At 45.8% G+C, this 20,291-nt stretch overlaps 1 protein-coding gene across 5 annotated transcripts in view; it reads right to left on the bottom strand.

The window, feature by feature from the left end:
* Positions 1 to 12,124: 12,124 nt before the first annotated feature.
* LOC144683831 (putative G-protein coupled receptor 174) overlaps positions 12,125 to 20,291 on the bottom strand; it is a 32,382-nt gene continuing 24,215 nt past the window's right edge. For 4 of the 5 annotated variants that reach the window (XM_078547312.1, XM_078547308.1, XM_078547310.1 and 1 more), the window contains one exon: positions 12,125 to 14,317. In XM_078547312.1, coding sequence (XP_078403438.1) covers positions 12,717 to 13,676 — 960 coding nt within the window. In that variant the 5' untranslated portion in view covers positions 13,677 to 14,317 and the 3' untranslated portion in view covers positions 12,125 to 12,716. Of the gene's footprint in view, positions 14,318 to 14,684; positions 14,772 to 20,291 lie in introns of all 5 variants that reach the window. The other variant, XM_078547309.1, reaches the window with a different exon arrangement.

Below are 20,291 nucleotides of genomic sequence, written 5' to 3'. Positions count from 1 at the left end.
GTAAGTTGCTGCAGTGCATCCTGTAGTTGGTACGCACTGCTGCCACTGTGCATCTGTGGTGGAGGGAATGAATGTTTGTGGATGTGGTGGTGCCAATCATTTGGCTGTTTTGTCTGGATGGTGTCCAGCTCCTTGAGTGTTGTTGGAGCTGCAGTCATCCAGGCAAGTGGGGAGTATTCCATCACACTCCTGATTTCTGCCTTGTAGATGGTGGACAGGCTTTGGGGAGTCAGGAGGTGAGTTACCCACCACAGGATTCCTAGCCTCTGATCTGTTCTTGTAGCTACAGTATTTATATGGGGAGTCCAGTTCAGTTTCTGGTCAATGGTAACTTCCTGGGATGCTGATACTGGGGATTCAGTGATGGTAATGTCAAGGAGAAATGGTTAATTTCTCACTTGTTGGAGATAGTCATTGTGTGGCACTTGAGTGGCATGAATGTTACTTTCCACTAATCAGCCCAAGCCTGGATATTGTCCAGGTCTTGCTGCATATGGACCTGAACTACTTCAGTATCTGAGGAGTCACTAATGGTGCTGAACACTGTGCAATATTCAGAGATGATAATGGTTAGGCACGGCTTTTTTTGTTTTAGCTGCTGGAATGGTCCAGTGAAGCTCAGCAGATGGTGTCATAGAATTACATAGAATGCACAGCACAGAAACAGGACATTCAGCCCAACCAGTCCTTGCCAGCTCTGTCATTCATTGTTTCAAAAACCACAACACATTTAGAAAGGAAACTGCAAGGCTACAAAAACCCTATGGTTCTGAAAAACAAAACTCAAGTTAATCAGGCTTCTGAACATGTTCTCCTTATAAACCACAATCTCTGTGTTGCACAAAATACCAGCACATATACTCCAGCTGGCTCAGACAGTGTTGCCACAGCTCCCTACCATTCGGTCTGCGAGATAGCTTTGCTGCTAATTTATTTGAAGTTCGATGGCCTTTCAAACATGCCAAAGATGTTTACTTAGGTGTAATCTTTTCTAGATGTAGAACATCTGAAATTTCTACAGGCTTCATCAAAAACAAACACAATTTGATAATAATACACAAAGCAAAATATTGCAAATGTTGGAAATCTGAAATAAAAACAGAAAATGCCAGAATCACTCAGTGGATCAGGTATCAACTGTGGAGAGAGAACCAGAGTTAACGGGCGAAATTTCATTGAAATAGACATGCTCGAAGAGATATGTGGAGGGGGGCGGTGAGAAAGTTGGTGAGTGAGTGGTGGGTGGCAGTGGCTCCAGGAAGCAGTTAGTGAGAGATGCAGGGGTCACCATGGCTCTTTAACTCAGCCAAGGCATTAGCACCCTACTTTGGGTTTTCTGATCAATCACAGAGGGAGGAATCGTTCCGGATTTGCACAAAGTGCCATAGCGGGCGGTAAAAAGTTGCTTTACTTGTCAGCCACAATGCCGGGTTTTCATGCCGTATTGTCCCATCCCCAGTGTATCCCATTAATAATGCATTCCTGGGAAACACACCAGATCACTGGCCTCTGATTTGCCCGCCTGACTGTAGCCTCAAACCTTCAATAATCTGGTCGCCATATTTAAAGGATGCCCCTTCATAGAGCTAGCTCTCTCAAAGGGATTGGAAGCTACTGGAAAGTCATGGCTGCCAAAGGGAGGAAACACACGGCCCCAAAATTTAGTGATGCACCCCTTGGATGCCTACTGGATGCAGTGGAAGACCGCCATGAAGTTCCTCTACCCCCACCCTGGGTGAAGACCAGCAAGCAAGGTCACGAATCCTGCATGGAGGCAGTGGCAGCAGTGGTCAGCACCAATGCCCTGCAAAAGAGGACAGGCACCCAGTGCCGAAAGAGGATGAATGATCTCCTCCTTTCCGGCAGGATAAGTCACTCTTCTCATCACTCTCAACTCACACAGTCACAAACCCTTCACACATCCACAGGGATCTCACTCACTGCCAGTTCAAGGGACGTCGCCATCCACTCTCTCACAAACACCTTTATCTGCCCTGCAGATCATGTCCTCATCCCATCCACGGCACCGCTCACCACACACACATGCCAGGTATCCTTCTCATCTGGCCTGGCAGGCATCCTGCTTACACCCTCTTCATCTGTATTCATGCAGGACAAGCTGGCTCACAACAAAAGGGAGAGGTTGCAGACCGGTGGAGGAATGCCAGAAATCAAGGTCCTCACTGACTTCGAAAACAGAGCCCTCCAGCTGGCCAGTGATGATCTGGACCATTCCTGTGAAGTCGGCAGTGCTCAACCAAGTGAGGATCCAGCAGTGTAACATCCACCAGGCAACCATGCTGTGAGTGAGTTCCCCTGTTCCGCAGTCCCCTGCAATGCACTAATTATCTCTCCTTGCTTTCACAGGCACATCTGGGAAGCAGCCGAGGGGGTCCACAACACAGGTCCTTGACTCAAGCACTGAAGACACCTCAGAAGAAGAATCTGATGACACCCTAATTGAAGACCCATCACAGCGCTCATCCACAACCCCCATCAAGGTAGAGGCACACGCCTCGGTGGGACCTAGATTTAGAATAGCCTCAGGGTCACAATCTGATGAGCACATCGCACTGTCTGATCCATAGCAGGCGGAGGCTAGTTTCTGTGACTTGGGGGACTGCTGGGGGCCAAAAATCTGCTGCCAGTCAGATCAGGAGCCTCTGGACTCAGTCATGTCACAGTTGCTGGAGCAAAAAAGGCAAGCTCAGGAACTTCAGGAAGGGATGTCCGCTGCACTCCTCAGATTGCAAGGCACGATGGAGGAGTCCATCCACCTTCAGTCTGAGGTGATAGCACCGGCATGCCAAAGCGCCGAGGTCAACACTGGTAGGATGGCAGCCGCCATGGAAACCTTGGTCCAGGGCGTAGCAGTCAGCAGGTTGCCTCCACTTCTGCTGTGGATGCCCAGGGTGCACCAAGACGTAGTGGCAGGGTTAGGAAAGTTAAGAAAATGTAGTTGCAAAGCCTGGGCAGGGGTGTTAATCACTTGCACATAATTTTCACTATCGTAAATTAACTCCCAGGAATGTCTCTTTGCTTATGCTCCTTGTTATGATGAACAGCATTTGTGTCACTCAGATGTGAAACCTTGGTTCCTGCTCAACATAAAGGCAGGTGTCTCAGTCCAGGGCCTCTTCCATGTGCAGCCTGTAACCTTCCGACCAAGCGATGGTCCGGCCTCTCACTCACGGGACACATTAGTGAAGCCTGCACCTCGATGGTGCTTGTCATTGCTGCCAGAATGTAGTGGGCAGGCGTCACAGAGTTCTGTCATTCTCTCTGTGTGCTCTTAGCACCTTTAAAGTGGGGCTGGGCCCCATCCCTTCAGCATCTGTGACCAGTGATGCTGTGCTCCTGAAGGGGTCAGGTACTGAAGACTGATGAAGAATCAGGTGCATTTAAAGTTTCACAGTTGCATCTCCATTATATGACCCTGATCAAAGAGCGCACACGAGCTGCCCTCAGCCAGACAGCAGTTAGACATTCACAGAGGCTATGTGAAGATCTATGGAGTGTCCTCACTGCATGTCGTCATCATCCTCTTGGAATCTAGTGACTCTGCATCTCCATGACATGAGCCTGAGCACTGGGAGTATGTGCACTGCCACCAGCCACACAGGAGTCAAATGTTTACAGATGCCCTTGGTGAGGATGTCAGGACTGTCCTCCCTGCATCTCGTCATCATCCTCCACAAATCTTACAGCTATGAGGGTCTCCCGAGTGCGCCTGCCTCGTCTGGCCAGTGCGATGGCCTCATCGCTCACATCCTGGTCTTCTAGGACCTCATCATTGTCATCCCCCTTGATGTCCTCCTCATCAGAGAAGACATGCAGATCTTCCATCTCCTCCTCAACCAGGACCTCACCCCGTTGCAGTGCCCGGTTGTGGAGTGGGCAGAAAAATTACAATGATCTGCGACGCCTTCTGGGGACTGCATTGCAGTGCTCCACCGGACCTGTCGCGGTACTGGAACCTCATTTTCAATAAGCCAATTGTTTGCTCCACCAAAATGTTGGTTGTGGCATGAGCCTCATTATACCGTCACTCTGCTGTGGTCTGAGGTCACTGCATGGGCATCATCTGCCTCGTCCTTTGTGGGTAGCCCTTGTCCTCAAGTTGCCCACCCTGCAGCCTCTGTGGACCCTGGAAGATGTCAGGGATCTGAGACAAGCTAAGGATGTAGGAGTCATGATGCTCTCTGGGAATCGTGCGCAGATCTGTAGGATGCATTTATGGTGGTCACACATCAGCTGAACATTCAGTAACTGGAAGCCCTTGTGGTTAACATAGTTCACTGCTTGTTGTCACGGAGTTCTGAGCACCACGTGAGTGCAGTCGACGGCACCCTGCACCGGTGGAAAACCAGAGATCTGTGCAAATCCCAGCGCTCTTGTTTCCTGGCTTTCCTGATCCCGGGAGAAATGCCAAAGTTCTGTGCCTTTGCAAAGATGGCATCCGCGACCTCCTGGATACAGTTGTGTGTGGAGACTTGCAAGATCCTGCACAGGTCATCTGTGGAGCCCTGGAAGGAGCCACTGGTGTAAAAATTGAGCGCCACGGCCAGTTTCATGGCCATTGGAAGTGGATACCCTCCAAGTCCTCATGGCGCTAACTCCTGCAGACTATTTCCCTATACATGCACAATCTTTGGTGACACCGGTTCTCAGTCATCTGCAGGAATGACAAATGCTGCCTATAGACCCTGGGTCTAGTGAGGCGCCGAAGAACGATGGCTCTCTGTGGATTTTCAGTTTCATGCACAGCGGGCCCTACCGCCCCTTCACCTTGAGGGAGGTGCTCCTCCCTTTGCCCAGCCAGGCACCTCCGCCACACTCTACTTCTTCTTTTCTGCTGTCTGAAAGCCAGGAGGCAGACCACCAAATCACCAGGCTCCATGATCCTGATGTTCTTCTCCTGCAGGATCAAAGAGAGAGTCATGGGATTTAGCATATGTGTCCAAAGAGCCCTCATAGTTACATCTGAAAGCCCCTTCATGATTGCAGGAGAGCACTGGCCACCACTTGGTTAGCCAGTGTGCGGTGCACTCATTGGCTGTCCGAAACCCAACCCATCTCCACCCCACTTCACTTGATCGATTGGCAGCAGCTTCGACCACTGGACTGCATGCTGTGCTCTCAGCTCAGGCACAGGCATTCTCCTAATCTGTACTGCAAGGCTGCGCTGTTAGCTTGAACCATGAGGGATATTGTTCCAAACCTTAATAAAGACATTGCAAGGGGCTGTGAGCGCCTCCTCCAGTGACTGCGCCATGGCCACCTTTCACAAGGGGATTTTACTACTTGCCCAGTCAACCAATTGCTCTCCTGCTCCCAAAACGCACATTAATTTTCAGTCTGTGCCCAAGGGATGAAAAACTCTGGAGCATTTGGTGGCACCTTCATGCTTTTGTGTTGCGTGAGTGGGCAGAAAAGCTTCAGAGGCCCGACTCCAAGCATGTCACTGAAGTGCAGCTGAACAGTCTCAGCTGTGGAAGAATGCTCACTTTTAACAAGTTTTCCAAGTGCGTGACCGCTTCCCTCACCCTCCCCTTTCCTATCACCACCCCAGCATGTGCTTGTTTACTTCCTTCAGCCTGTGCTGCCTTGGCCCCCCTCCCCTTCCCCGTGCACTCCCAGGCCTGACCAGCACTAGAGCCCTTGTCCTGGCACCGCACTAAAAGCTAGCCAGGAAAGAAATGACTTGCTGTGCCCCCGTGAATGTGTGGCACCTCTTCCTTGATGTCCTATGGGTGATGCTTGTGAGTACTCGCCTCCGAGTTCGCCTTGAAATTCAGGTCACCAGCTGCACGCCTTTTAAAGACAGCTGTGAAGCACACTGTCCTGAAGTCACGCCCACATGAGCGTAAATTTTATGTGGAGGAATTATTCCGGTGAGCAGGACTGATAATGAGATGCTCAAGTATTGAAATTAGGTTCCCAACGTGTGCCAGCATTGATGGGTGGACTGGACAATCACAAACTGGTTTCACGAAGGATTGAAACCAATTTTTGGCCTTCTTGTTGTATTGTCCTGCCCGCCGCCTGCTGCCAATGGGGATGGAAAATTCCAGTCAGATGCAGGCATATTGAAGGATTTCTAGTTAAAGGAAGCTTGGTAAAGGTCATGCAGACCAAACTCTACCTTTCTTCCTGCGGTTTCAGCAATCACAGGAATGGAAAGGAGATGCGAGAAGGCTTCCACCTGGCCCCCATGCGTCTCTGAGGGCCTGCTGCAGCCTGTGAGGAACTGCAATGACAAGGCCAATTACTCAAGCCAAATGGCTGTGGATGGAAGTGGCTGAGGGAGTGAGCAGCAGGAGTGCGGTCCCTCAAGCCTGCATTCAGTTCCCCATGAGGCTCAATGACCTGATGAGGGCAGAAAGGTGAGTAGAATCCCACTTTCCGATGCCAACCCCCACACTCTGACTTCCTCAGCATTTTCCTGCATATACTCCTCAGACCAACACATCTTCCATCTCCACCCATTCCTCTCTCTCTACAACCCCATCTGAACAGCCAATACTAATGCTCACTTCACCTCATTGCCATTTCACACTTGTCCCTCACACAGACCCTCTGCAAATGTAATCATTCTATCTACTCTACACTATCTATTTCTCACACTCATAACTCTCTGCTTGCAATAGAAAGCACATAACTCAAGGAAGCGGCAAAGAATTGGGGCAGGTGGGGCACCTTCCAATGAGAACCACCTTGGAGGCCATTGGCGATGCATGGCCTCCTTCCAGGAGGCTGCAGATGTCAGCAACAACCTGCCACAAAAGCTGAGCCCCAGGAGGCAGTGATGTTGAAACACATCCAGAGAGCTGATCCTCTGCCTGTAGACCTTATTGGGGAATATTGCATGGCTGGATCCCTGCACCCAGCCTCTCTGCCCTGTGGAGGGGCATGTGGCTGCAGAGAAGGCAACTGGTTCTGCTGCTTGTGTTGCCTCTGCTGCACTGGGCGTTGTTCTGGCTGCTCCTCTTGTCCTACATCAAAGGTCCACAGTGGAGCTACGTAAGCTGCTCTGGTGCTGCAGTGAAGGCTGACAGCAGGGAAGTGCAGATCATGATCTGTAAAGTCCAAGATATGTGAAACGACTTCCAAAAAGTTGGAAATGAGCTGTGAAATCAAGCTCTCAGGCCAAATACTATGAGCTCAAACCTTTCCCATAGGCGGGCCATAATGGTAAATTCCACACAATTCAGGAAACTCTTGTTCAGACTGTTTAACCAGAATTTACGGTTAAAGGCTGAATTAATTGATTATCTAAATATTTAAATGACTGACGCAGCAGTTCCATGGGGGTTTCCCACTCACCACCAAATGCACCCTGGTGAAACCCTAAAGTGGGCGGGGTAATGTCAGCTTTCCAAACCTGTCAGTTCTCAGGGATTTAAATGTCACCAGCGCCTGCACCTGCCCCCTGACCCGCCGCCCACGCCCCCCCCCCCCCCCCCCCCCACCCCACCTTGGCAGTGAAAATTCTGCCCAATGTTTAGGGTCAATGACTTTCCTCTTTCCACATAGGAAGGTTGAGACAGCAGAATCAGCAGATTTGCACTAAGTGCCATTTTACCCACTGGCCACGATGGTGGGTTTTCACAAACCCGCCACATTGCTTATGCGTTCCCGGGAAATACGCCGTTTCAATGGCGGGCAGGCTTGGATTCACCTGCCATGCTGTCACCTCGCTGCTTCATCATGCCAGGCACCAGATTTAACGCATAGCCGCACTCAGCGCTTCCAGCCCAGAATGGCAGCAAAGAAGTCGTGGCCCCAAAAAGCAAGAAGGCTGCAGCCCTTCAGCACCTTTTGGGCGCCATGGAGGCCATTGTGATGTCCTCTACCCCCACCCTGGCCACAGGAGTGGCAGTTACATTACCAATCCAGCTTGGTAGGCGGTGGCAGTGGTGATCAATGCCAATGCTGCATAGAAGAGGTTGGCCATTCAATGCAGGCAGATCTCATCCATGCAGCCAGGGTAAGGCAACCATCTCATCACTGTAAACCCTCACACTCAAGCCCATCACACATTCACTGGCATCTCACTCATTGCCAGATCAAAGGACATCACCAACTATTCTCACACACATACCCTCACATGTCCATCTGGCCTCATCTCCTGTGAAGATTGCCTCCTCAACCCTCACCATCTTGAGGCCACTTGTACAGGTCAACATGTGCCCCCACACACACCCTGGGATACCCCGCCTCCCCAGTACAACTCTCATCCTGCAGCCTCTTCCCTTGCCTGGGGCTACTTCTCCCCCTTCCCCAAGCAAGCCCTAGCCCTGCAGCCAATGAAAGGCCACCCACATATGGCTGATCTGGTAGGTAGAGACTTGCCCGTGAGCTCCTCTAAAAGTGATGTGGTGCTGTCTGTGAAGCCTGGCGCTGACTGTGAATGCTGACCGAAGCAAGGCAGGCAAACAAACCTTGAAGCCCCAAGCGAAGTGTAGCTTGCCAGGTGCACGTCGCTTATGTGTTGTGAAACATGCCGATGTGTCTTCCAGCCGACGTGGGTGGATGATCCAGCTGGTGGGGGGAGCGATTCTGGTGGGCTGGCCTAATAATGATATGCGGATGTATTACAATGAGGTTCCCGATGTCCAATGGCAGGAAATGCAGCCCGCCATTGGTGGGCTAAGCGGACAATCGCAAACTGGTTTCACATTGTCCTGAAACCGATTGCGCCCTATTGCCCCCTCACACCATCAAACACGCCCAACGCCGGCAGGCACGGAAAATCTAGGCCTAAGCCATCCAACCCCTCGAGCCTACATGTCACCATTCAATTGGATCATGGCTGATCTGTACCTCAAATCTATTCACCCACCTTAGCTCCATATCCCTTGATATCCTTACCCCAAAATCTATTGACCTGAGTCCTGAAAGCTCTAAATGTTCCAACAGCCACAGGCTTTTAAGAGAATTCCAGGTTTTCACTAATCTTTGTGTGAAAAAGTTCTTCCTGAATTGGTTTTGTTAATGGTTAAGCTCTAGTCTTAAAATAATGTCCCCTTGTTCTCAATTTCCCTCTATTAGTGGGAATAGTTTATTCTCTATCCCATTGAATCCTTGGGCATTTGGATCAGATCACCCCTCAATCTTAAACACCAAGGGAATATAGCCATGTTTATGCAACCCATCCCCATAATATTACCCCGGTATGATTCTGATGTTACCCTCACCTGCTGTATTTCTAACAATTTTGACATTTGAAATTTTAGACCCAAAAATGTATGGCTTATCCTGAATCAAACATTTAAAACATGAACCAAAAGTCATGGTAATGAAGCATGGGATGGTGGTGTGGTCAGAAGGTGAGGATGATGCAAGGAAAGTTTTCTTATAAAGGGAGGTACCCTCAGCTGCTCCTTACAATGTTCCAGTAAAAGAGGACAAGTTGCTTGTGGGTTCAGGTGGGAAATGGTGGATAGTATCTGATATAATCAGCAACAATTTCAGTTTTAGATGTAAAGTCAACATTGGAGGCCATTATTGCTGTTTCCGGGTGTTTTGACAGACCCTCCATATGATCGAGATTGCACTTGTGCTGCAGCAATATGAACACTTTTAATCCAGCTTTTAACCTTTCATTTCACCAAAGAAAGAAGTAAGCATATGCTTTAATGCAATGTCTTAATGCAGCCTGAGCATGTCTCAAAGTGATTCACAATCAATGCGGGCAAATGTAGTAGCCAATTTGTGCACAGGAAGATTCAGCCAAACAACAAATGAGATGAATGAACAGTTGATCTGTATTTTGGTTGTGTTGACTGAGGCAGGGTAATCTGTTTGGCAGGGAATGGGGAGAATGCCCTGCTCCTTTTGAAGCAGTGTCAGTGACCTTCTACTTCCACCTGCTCAATTTATTGTATAAGAAAGATAACATTTCCAATAATGAACTATCTCTCAGTGCTGCACTGGAGTGTCACAAATTATATGATTAAGTCCTAGTGTGAGGTTTGAACCCACAATCTCCTGTTCCAGAAAATTAGCTACTGAAGCAAGCTGAGTTGGTAAAAATAATCTGTCACACAAATTGATCTTGTTACTGATTATGATATAGAATCATAACTGATAATCTGATTAAATTTGTTTTCAGAATGTATTGGAATTTGAAGGACATTAATGCAGAATAAATTGGACATTTTTAGAAGAGACGTTGGCCTGGATTTTAACACTCCCCTCCATTGGGGTAAAAAGTGGGAGGACACGTTCAACCCAGCCTACCCTCTGCCCATTCCCATCACTGCAATTTTACCAACAGCAGGGCGATGGAGTCAGCAGCCTGGCAGATAGAGGGCCAACTGAGGACCTTAAATGGTCCATTAATGCAATGGTGGGAGAGGCTCACACCAAGCCTGCCAGTCGGCAGGTCTCCCTGGGCAGGTGGTCTGGGGGAGTCCCTCCTTAACTGGCCTCATGGGTCCACAGAAGGCACTCCCCCCCCAACCCCAACCACAGTGTAACCTACTGCCCCCCACCCCCTGCTCCCCACCCAGGTTTCCTTCCTCTCTTGTCCTTTCAAACCCCAGCTCCCCCACCCCCTCAGCAATCCCCAAGTACAAAGTTTTGATTGCCTCCTCAAGCCTCAAGCGCAGTAACAGCAGAGGCCACCACTCCCAATGTGCTGCCAGTACTGGATAGCGGCCCATCAGATGAGCTCTCTGAGGTGGGACTTACTGGGCAGAATTTTCCCCCCGTCTGGGGAAAGCTTAAGAACGGACGCGCAGATGTGCGCCTCCGATCGGTGCCCCCAATCGGGGGCACGCCACCATTTTACGTGGGCGGGCCAATTAAGGCCCACCCAGCGTGACATCCGCACGGAAACGCTATGCGCTCCCTATGCAGGCGGGTGGGGTGGGATTCCCTGAGCCAAGAGTGCGCTCTTTCACGCATGCGCACAAAAGAGCGCACTCATCTCCCTAAGGCTAAGTGCTGCCTCAGGGAGATTGACTGTACAGTAAAAAATCTGAAAAAAAGAAAAAAAAATTCCCTGACCTGTCCCCTCATGTGACACTGTCACATGAGTTGGGACATGTCCATAACTTTTAAATACACTTTAATTACATTTTAAAAAATCTATATGAAACCTCATCCCGCCCATGGATGAGGTTTTATGCTTTTTCTAATGCCCGCCAGGGCTCCTGGCCTGCCTGCCAACCTTAAGGTTGGACGGGCAGGTTCATTAATTAGTTTAATGACTCTGTCAATGACCTCAATTGGCCATTGACAGGTCGGCGGACACACAGCTGATTCTGCTGAGCCCCCACCTACCTGAAAATTTAAATGGGGCGGGGTGACGTCGGGAGTTCTGCCTGATGTCATCCTGCGTCATTTTACATGCTCGCCGACCGGAAAATCCTGGCCAATGTTCCTGAGGGGTATAAGTCCCACTTCCAGCGTATTAATGACCAATGACCGCAGGGCTGGCAGACTGCCCTCTGACTTTTGAGCAGGATGGGGAACCACAGCACTTCACACAATTCAGCCCATATCTTAGGAAATAAAGGTATTTGGGGTTACGTGGAAGGGCTAGGGAATAGTGAATAACATGGCAAAATTGACTCTGTGGGCCAATTGTCCTACTACTGAGCCAGTAGCATTACTACATTCACTGCAAGTAAGTTTTAAATGCTTTGCACAACAGTTGGCTTTGCCAACACTGGGTGCAAAATTATGATGTAAATGATCAACCCTCTAACCTATTTACTTCGACTATTCATGAAGTATTTAATGAACAAAGCAGTTGTTGAGCAATTTGCTCATTTTCCAGTCCATCTTTTAAAAAACAACCTAAACTGGGTTTGAGTTTTGGTCATAGCGACTCACATGTTGGATACCATAGCTGGGTAAAGTTGAACAGACAAGTTGCAGTTTTTCCCCGAAGACTCAGACTCATCACCAGCTAAGAAACCGTGCTTTTAAAGGTGCCCCAACTCTCAGCTACATGTAGGTTTTGCCACCAGCAGTTGTTCTGGTTTAACTGTTTGCATATTTGCTTTGGAACAGAGTGTTTACATTTGCACATAATTTAGTGGTTTCTAATGCATAACCACTGCTTTGTGAAAGAATGTGTTGGATCTTAATGGAAAATGACAAAAACAGATTTTAAAAAAAAACTCAGTCATTTTATTTGAGTTATCTGGGATCAAAAATTGGCTGAAATATATACTTGTTTTGAATGACTTTTTAGCCAGCCCACTTTGGTCCGCAGTCAAATTAATGCCAAATTTCAAACCAGCCAACATGTGCTTCTCCTATAGTCTGACATTAATAGGGCAGACTCAGTTATAGAGACCATCATGACTAAAGTAGGAAGTGGAAATGTCACTACGGAACCGAAACGTCACTCTGCAAATCTATTTAAGGCACATCACTGGGCAACGGAGGAATCGTTGCATGTGACCTGCTCACCCTTTGAGCCCACTCGGCTTTTCTCTGCAAAAGTTCTCAAAAATAGAACACTCGAGTCAAGCCTTTTAAAACTCTTCACCATTGTAAAGATTCACATTTCTGTAGAAAAAATACAACATATACAAGTACTTTATATAAATAGGCTAAATAACAGTGAAAAATAAGATTTACACCGTGGTTGCAGAGGCAGACACAGATTCTCATTTGATGTCCTTTCCATGTCGCTTATTTTCAATTTTGCAAAGAAGCTGAAGGTTCAAAATTTCTTCCATTGCAAAAACTCTTCAGCTATATTCCTTGGAGTTGAGCTGAATACCGTTTTCATTGATCTCTTGGCGTGACAGTCTTCTCCTGAATTCATCAGTTGTGAAATAGTATATGACCGGGTCCAGGCAGCAGTTCAAGCTGGCAAGACACAGCGCAATTGGATGGAAGGTCAGTATGATCTTCTTGATGGAGCAATCTTCAATGCGTCCGGCTATAGCCAAAAAATGCAAGGGGAAGGTAACATGATACGGCGCAAAGCAAACGAGGAAGACCATGCTGCAGGTTAGCACCATCTTTAAGGCTTTCTTCTTTTCCCCACTGTCTTGCAAGACAGGGTTTTTCTCTCGCAGGGACATGATGGTTTTCCAAGAGCAGATCATCGTAATGATGAGAGGTAGCACAAATCCTGCGAGTTCAGCCAGAGTTACCATGATAACAGAAGTAGGGACACCAATTTCGATTATCGGAAGGTCCGCAAAGCAGTTGTTGAAATGGCTGGAATTGTTTCTTGTATCGAGCCTCATGAGTGGGAATGGCAGGCAAGCGGCGCCCACCAGCAGCCACCCTATGATACTCACATAGACATCGTACCGGCGTTTACTGTTGTTGTACTTGAAGGGGTAGATCAGATAGAGGCACCGTCGGACACTGATGCAGACCAGGAAGAAGATACTCGCGTACATGTTCACATACTTAAGGTAGAAACAAAACATGCACAGAAAGCTGCCAAAAGGCCAGGCATGGTGCAGATAGTAGAAAATTCGGAGCGGTAAAGACAAAACCTGTGCCAGGTCAGCAATGGCCAAGTTAATCATGAATATCACTGCCCTCTTTGTCTCCCTGACATAAGCATGGAACACCCATAGAGCCAGAACATTTGCTATTAAGCCCGGGATAAATATTATAGCATACATGATAGCATACAGGAAATTTGTTGCATTCCGGTCATCATTGCAGTGTGATGAATCGTTTGACATTTTCCAATTACCTTTTAATCACGAGTAAACCTAGGTGAGTATGGATGAACTGGAGGATAAAATCAGAAAAAAATGGTTCCTGGGATTGAAAAAAAAGGTAATCAATGGACGAAATTCTTAAGAAAAGGTTATTTCACAGATTTTTGAGTACAGCAGTGTCAATTCTTCAACTTGCTTGGTCTTTCTTAACCATTAAACTTGATTTGCGGATTAAACATTGATCCAATGCTACCTTCAGGTTGTAGACATGATTCATGTGTCAGGGCTGAAAACCCAGAAGGAAAATGATCATACAAAGCTTAACGAGTCCTTGCCATCGGCTTGCTGTGGGTGTCTAAGAATATCCTTCAGTGTGCCCCCAGTTGCTTAATGGTGCTTTTATCATCCCCATTTTCCTCCTTGGTAACCTCTTTGCGACATTTCAGGTGATTGCTCTGTGTTTTCTCCCTCGTAATGTTCTCACTGGCTGGTGATACTCACTTCTGCTTTATGCAGTGAGTACTGTGCTGTTGGGGTGACATCTACAAGCATTTCCTCTGACCCACTCACACATGCAGTTAGCTGATGGTTGAGATAAGAGAGTTCTTTTATTCAAGTCTCCACTCGGCTTTTCTGCCAGAGGTCTCACTGAAGCTAGAATTCTGAAAAATAACAGACATAAAATAAAGATTTACCTCAAGCCAAGCAATCATTGCTTTCCTAAACATTAATTATACCAAAATTTGCTGTTGCATTGATGGGCTTGTTTGATGCAAATATATACACAGTTTACTGTACAACAGGAAAGGCTTGACAATTATATCCTTTATGTTTGGAGATGAATACATCATTACTTATATTACTTCTGTCCACCTTTGAGATTCTCCCATTCTCTGTGCTCTAATTGTCCAACACTTCAATTAAAAGTGAACAAATATGAAATTAAAATTAAATTTAAATTAAGGAACAAATATTTCTATAATACTTTTCACCACAGCAGGCCAATCCAATTTATACCCAATGAAGTACCTTTGAAGTAGAATGCACACATGTTGGAAAGCATCTCTGGAGAGCGAACAGAGTTAATATTTCAGGTTGGTGAATAAATTCAGGTACCTGAATGGAAAAGATTACAGATGTACCAATTACCAATGTACCAAAATATACTGGCAGGGCAAGGGAAATGGAGGGGTGGGTGGGTGGTGAAGGAGTAGGCCTGTGATAAGATGGAAGGCAGGAGTTACACTGTTACACTGGTTTTCAGCTGGTTCTTGGATTATTCCAATACATAACACGCAGCATCAAATATTGGACCTTCTCGATAATTTTCACTTTCCACCATTGGGTAGGGAGGATTGGGGGAAAACCCCTTCTACTATAATGGGTTATTGAGATTCAGCTGTCATTTGTATTTGACAAGATTAATTTGCAGACAGCTAATTTTGGAAGACTCACCACGTCTTTTTTTTCAAATTTAAAACTGTCATGGAAATTACAACCCCGCTATTTAAAAAAGAACAGGAAGATTCCAATCCATATTTATAACTCTGGTGTGACCGTGATTCACCAATTCTTCTAGAGTTACATGAAATTCTAATTATTAATAAAACATACTTAGTATTGATTTGATTTTGTTGGTCCTGATGTGCATTCTCATTTTAATTCTTACTGTTCAGAATTGCAGCCTTTTTACAATGCTCCTCTGGGCTGACCCCTGGTTATCTCTGAGGCAATGTCAGAGAAAAAAAAAATTTACTCATTAAAAATATATACTTAACATTACCACATAAACAACACTATTGTTTGGCTATGGTCCTATCAGTTGCTTATCACTGGAGTCACATTTTGATTGTATTTGTTTTGGTAGACCTCAGTCTCGGGGTGGATTTGTGAGGCACCTGATCTTAAAACAATTGCCTGCAGTTACAGAAAATGACATGGTTTTTTTAATTCATTCATGGGATGTGGGCGTGACAGGCTAGGCCAGCATTTATTGCCCATCCCTAATCGCCCTTGAGAAGGTGGTGGTGAGCTACCTTCTTGAACCGTTGCAGTCAATGTGGTAAAGGTACATCCACAGTGCTGTTACGGAGGGCGTTCCAGGATTTTGACACAGCGACAGTGAACGAACAGCGATATATCTCCAAGTTAAGATGACGAGTGGCTTGGAGGGGAACTTCCAGGTGGTGGTGTTCCCATCTACCTGCTGCCCTTGTCCTTCTAAATGTAGTGGTCGTGGGTTTGTTGGTGAGTTTCTGAAGTGCGTCTTGCAGACGGTACACATTGCTGCCACTGTGCACCAGTGGTGGAGGGAGTGAATGTTTGTGGATGGGGCCAATCAAGTGGGTTGCTTTGTCCTGGATGGTGTCAAGCTTCTTGAGTGTTGTTGGAGCTTCACTCATCCAGGCAAGTGGGGAGTATTCCATCAGACTCTTGACTTGTGCCTTGTAAATGGTGGACAGGATTTGGGGAGTCAGGAGGCGAGTTACTCGCCACAGGATTCCTAGCTTCTGACCTGCTCTTGTAGACACAATATTTATATGGCTAGTCCAGTTTAGTTTCTGGTCAATGGTAAGCCCAAGGATGTTGATAGTGGGGGTTCAGCGATGGTAACACCATTGAATATCAAGGGGCGATGGTTCTCTCTTGTTGGAGATGCTCATTGCCTGGCACTTATGTGGCGTGAATGTTACTGTGTGTTCTATCAGACTCCTGACTTGCGCCTTGTGGATGGTGGACAGGCTTTGGGGAGTCAGGAGGTGAGTTATTGCCGCAGGATTCCTAGCCTATGACCTGCTCTTGTAGCCACAGTATTTGTATTTATGCAGTTCAGAAATAGGCCATTTGGTTCACCTATGCTCATGTTTATGTTCAACATGAGACTCCTCCTACTCTTCCCACCCTGCTCTGCCTCCCTCTATCCGCTTCACACTTTTTCTGTATCAAGCCTCCCCTTAACTGAACCATTGCTTCAGGCTGTTCTCTTTGGAGGGGGATTTGGTAGAGGTGTATAGGATTACGACAGGCTTGGATAAGGTAAACAAGGAAAAATTGTTCCCAGGTATTGACGGTACAAGGAGAGGGGAAACAGATTTAGGGTTTGTGCAAGAGGTGCTGGGTGAATGTGAGGGAGAGCTTTTTTACGCAGTGAGTGGTAATGACCTACAACTCGCTGCCTATGAGGTGGAATCAGAGACAATCAAAAAGAAATTGGATGAACACGTGAAGGAAATAAACTACAGGGCTACAAGGATAAAGTGAGCGAATGGGACTGACTGAAATGCTCCATGGAGAGCCGGCATAGACTGGATGGGCTGAATGGCCTCCTTCTGTGCCATAAATGACTCTATGCTTCAGCCATGCCATCTGGCAGAAAGTTCTACACTTTCATAGCTCTCTGTGTAAAGAAATTCCTTCTAAATTCTTTATTTGATCTGCTGGTGGCTATCTTCTATTTTGTCTACCAGTTCTGGACCAACCCACAAGTGGAAATGGTTCCTCCAAATCCACCCTGTCAAACCCTTTCATAATTTTAAAGGTCTCCATCAGGTCTCTTCTTAACCATTTTTAGAGAAAGGGGCTCTGGCTTTCTCAATCTTGCTGCCTAATATAAATAAGAGCAGATATATTTAATAAGATGACAGCATAATAATAAAAATTATAATGTCAACTGTCCCCTTGTCTGTAACTATGACCAATTCCGGTGTTAAAAACAATCAGATGGTTTTTTACGTTATTGAACATGAGCTGCATCTTAAATTAGTTAGGAACTGCATTGCAATTTATTCAACAGGAAATCAATGCAGGTACCAAGTAAGCAAACTGTGCTATGTAATTGGAAATGCAGTGTTTACTCGTTTACCCAACTCACACGCATCCTATGGAAACGTGCCAGTGACAAAGGAGGGATGGAAATTGTAAGAACAGATTTATATTGAATAAATTACATTTGTGCTGTCTGTTTCCTCTACACTGAAAGAGAAATAAATTTTATATTAATGTGTACCATGTTACAATGCTGCGCCCCAATCATTTTGCGATTTTAGTCAAAGTGAACTTATTTTTTGCTCGTGTATAGTAACGATTCAGTGGAGGCCCAATTTTTAAGTGAACTGGAGGGTTCTCACCCTTAATGGAACTAAGTCCATTACATAAAAGCCCGTTGTCTTTTAGTGGCTACTGCTGTAGACCCATCACCACATGACTTAAACAGGATCAGTCAGCACCATCAAATAGATAAAATTGCAAATATCACAATATGAGCTAAAAAGTGACTTGGCCCACACTCTAAATGGCTCAGCACATGGATTGCACCCACAAGAATGTCACATTTCTGTTTGCAGTTCACATAAAATACATGTACTGCAGTTTTACAAAAGTCCTTGCACAAAGCAGAACTCTGGCCTTATGTGTTTTACAAAGACATGATGTTCGCATTTTACATTTTACCCATAAAAAAAGAGATCCATTATATTTTTCAGAATATGACAAGATTTTTCACATTTCTGTTAGCGTGTTGAATAAAAAACTTCAAAAACAAGCCGAAACTATACATTATACATGAACAGTTATCAACTCTATGCATTGGTTATGCCATAAAAAGTCTCACTTTCATTTATACCCTACAGATGCAGTTAATGGACTGTATGGGGAAGCAGACTCATCCATCAACATTTTAAAAATGGATTTAATGACATCAAGATATCCTGGTTTTAAGACATATGCCTGCATTCTTAGTTTAAATTTTTATTTGGAAGTAAGAATTCTTATGTAATATAGTTAATTTTTCTTTAATGAAAACATGTTCAAAGTGGAAGTATGAGGTATATACACAAAACTGCTTTTTAAAAAATAGAATACTTTATTGTGAATAACAAGAGCAGTTGGACCTTACAGCACAGAAGAAACCTATGCCAGCTTTTTGAAAGGGTTATCCAATTAGTTCCACTCCCCCACTCTTTCCCGGTAACACTGCAATTTTTTCCTTTTCAAGTATTTATCCAATTTCCCTTTGTTTGAATCTGCCTCCACCATCCTTTCGGGCAGTGCATTCCAGATCAATTCACTGCAAAAGCAAAAATCTCCTCATCTCCCCTCTGCTCAAAGGCAGCACCAGGGGCATAACAAGTTTGAATGTTTGCAAAAAAGTGTAACCTCCATACAATAAAAATAGAATAACGCCCAGTGTTGTTCGCAGAATTGGTTTAAGCGCGATGCCCACTTAATTATTCTCCTTTTCTTCCAGAAGATTCCATTACCCTGTCATAAAAAAATCCGTCATCTTTCATTTACATCTTGCCCACAAGCTCCTTCTGCTAATTCATTCATTAAGCATTAGAGTTTTACATCTATGAATAACTAATATTGTCTGTGCTACCCTGTGCCCTGCAGGCTCTACTCTCCATCTCCAGACTTGTAACATCTGTCTAACTTCAATTGTCTCTTGTATATGATTGTGCTTTGCTGTTGAGATTTCTCCTTCTGATTTTTGTTTTTTTTTCATAGTTATAAAGAGTTGGCTGAAACTTCAGTTTCCTGTTTGTATTATTGCGTTTTTGAAAGGATAAGAAATGTTTTCTCTATGGTTTAATTGACATGCGTGACTTATTTTGTGATGATAATTGAAGGGGTAGGTGGTGGTCACAATCATATTTTTAAAGCCAGCACCAAAATTTAGTTACTTGACTGTAAACAGTCAGGCAACTGAACTGTCACAGAACTATTGAATAGCAGCGCACAGAAGGAAGGCATTCGAGCCGTCGAATCTCTGCTTGCTCTTTTGAAGAGCAATCTTTTCCCCATATTGCCACAATTTGTTTTCCTTAAAGTTTATCTAATTTACTTTTGATTGCTCCTATTGAATCTATATCCGCCAGGCAATGCGTTCCAAATCCTATTTATTCAGTGCATAAAATTGTCTTTTCCTCGGGTCACCTATTGTTCTTTTGTCAATCAGCTTAAATTCAGGCCTTCTGGTTATTAACTCTTCAGCCATTGAAAACAGTTTCTCCATATTTACTGTAACTAAACTCTTCATGATTTTAAACACCTCGATTAAATCTCCTCATAGTCTTCTCTGCCCTAAGGAAAACAACCTGAACTTCTCCCATCTTTTCAAGGAGCTGTGATCCCTCAACCCTGAGCCATCCTAGTAAATCTCACCTATACCTTCTCCAAAGCCTTCATGTCTTTCCTAAAGTGTAGTACCTAGAATTGGACATAATGGCTGGGGATTTTCTAGTAGGCCTGAGATCCTAATGTCAGAAGTGGGTGCCGCTGTCGCTGGCAAGGTCAGCGACCAGGATGAAGCAATAATGAGCCAGCGAGCTAATTAACTGGCAGCAGTCTGGGTTGGGGGGAGGGAGGGTGGTGAGCAGACCAGCAGGGAAGGGACATGGATAGTGAGGCAGAGGATACAGCATCAAGCAACACTGCCAGAGGTGCTGGTGCCATATTTAAAGGGTTTCCAGAATTCTTTCAATGCTGCTGTTGCCCTCATAGTTCCTGGTGTGGAGTAAGCCCATTGCCTTCAAATGAGGTTGCTTCCTTGGAGGGCCCTGCTCCCATCAATAGCAGCCCCACTGAAGGCCTGAGGAAGGAAGTATCTGAAGGCATGGCTAAAAGGAGGATCCTGGG

This window comes from Cetorhinus maximus, chromosome 8 (assembly GCF_964194155.1).
Source record: "Cetorhinus maximus chromosome 8, sCetMax3.hap1.1, whole genome shotgun sequence".
NCBI lineage: Eukaryota > Metazoa > Chordata > Chondrichthyes > Lamniformes > Cetorhinidae > Cetorhinus > Cetorhinus maximus.
This window is presented reverse-complemented; position numbering and strand designations above follow the sequence as displayed.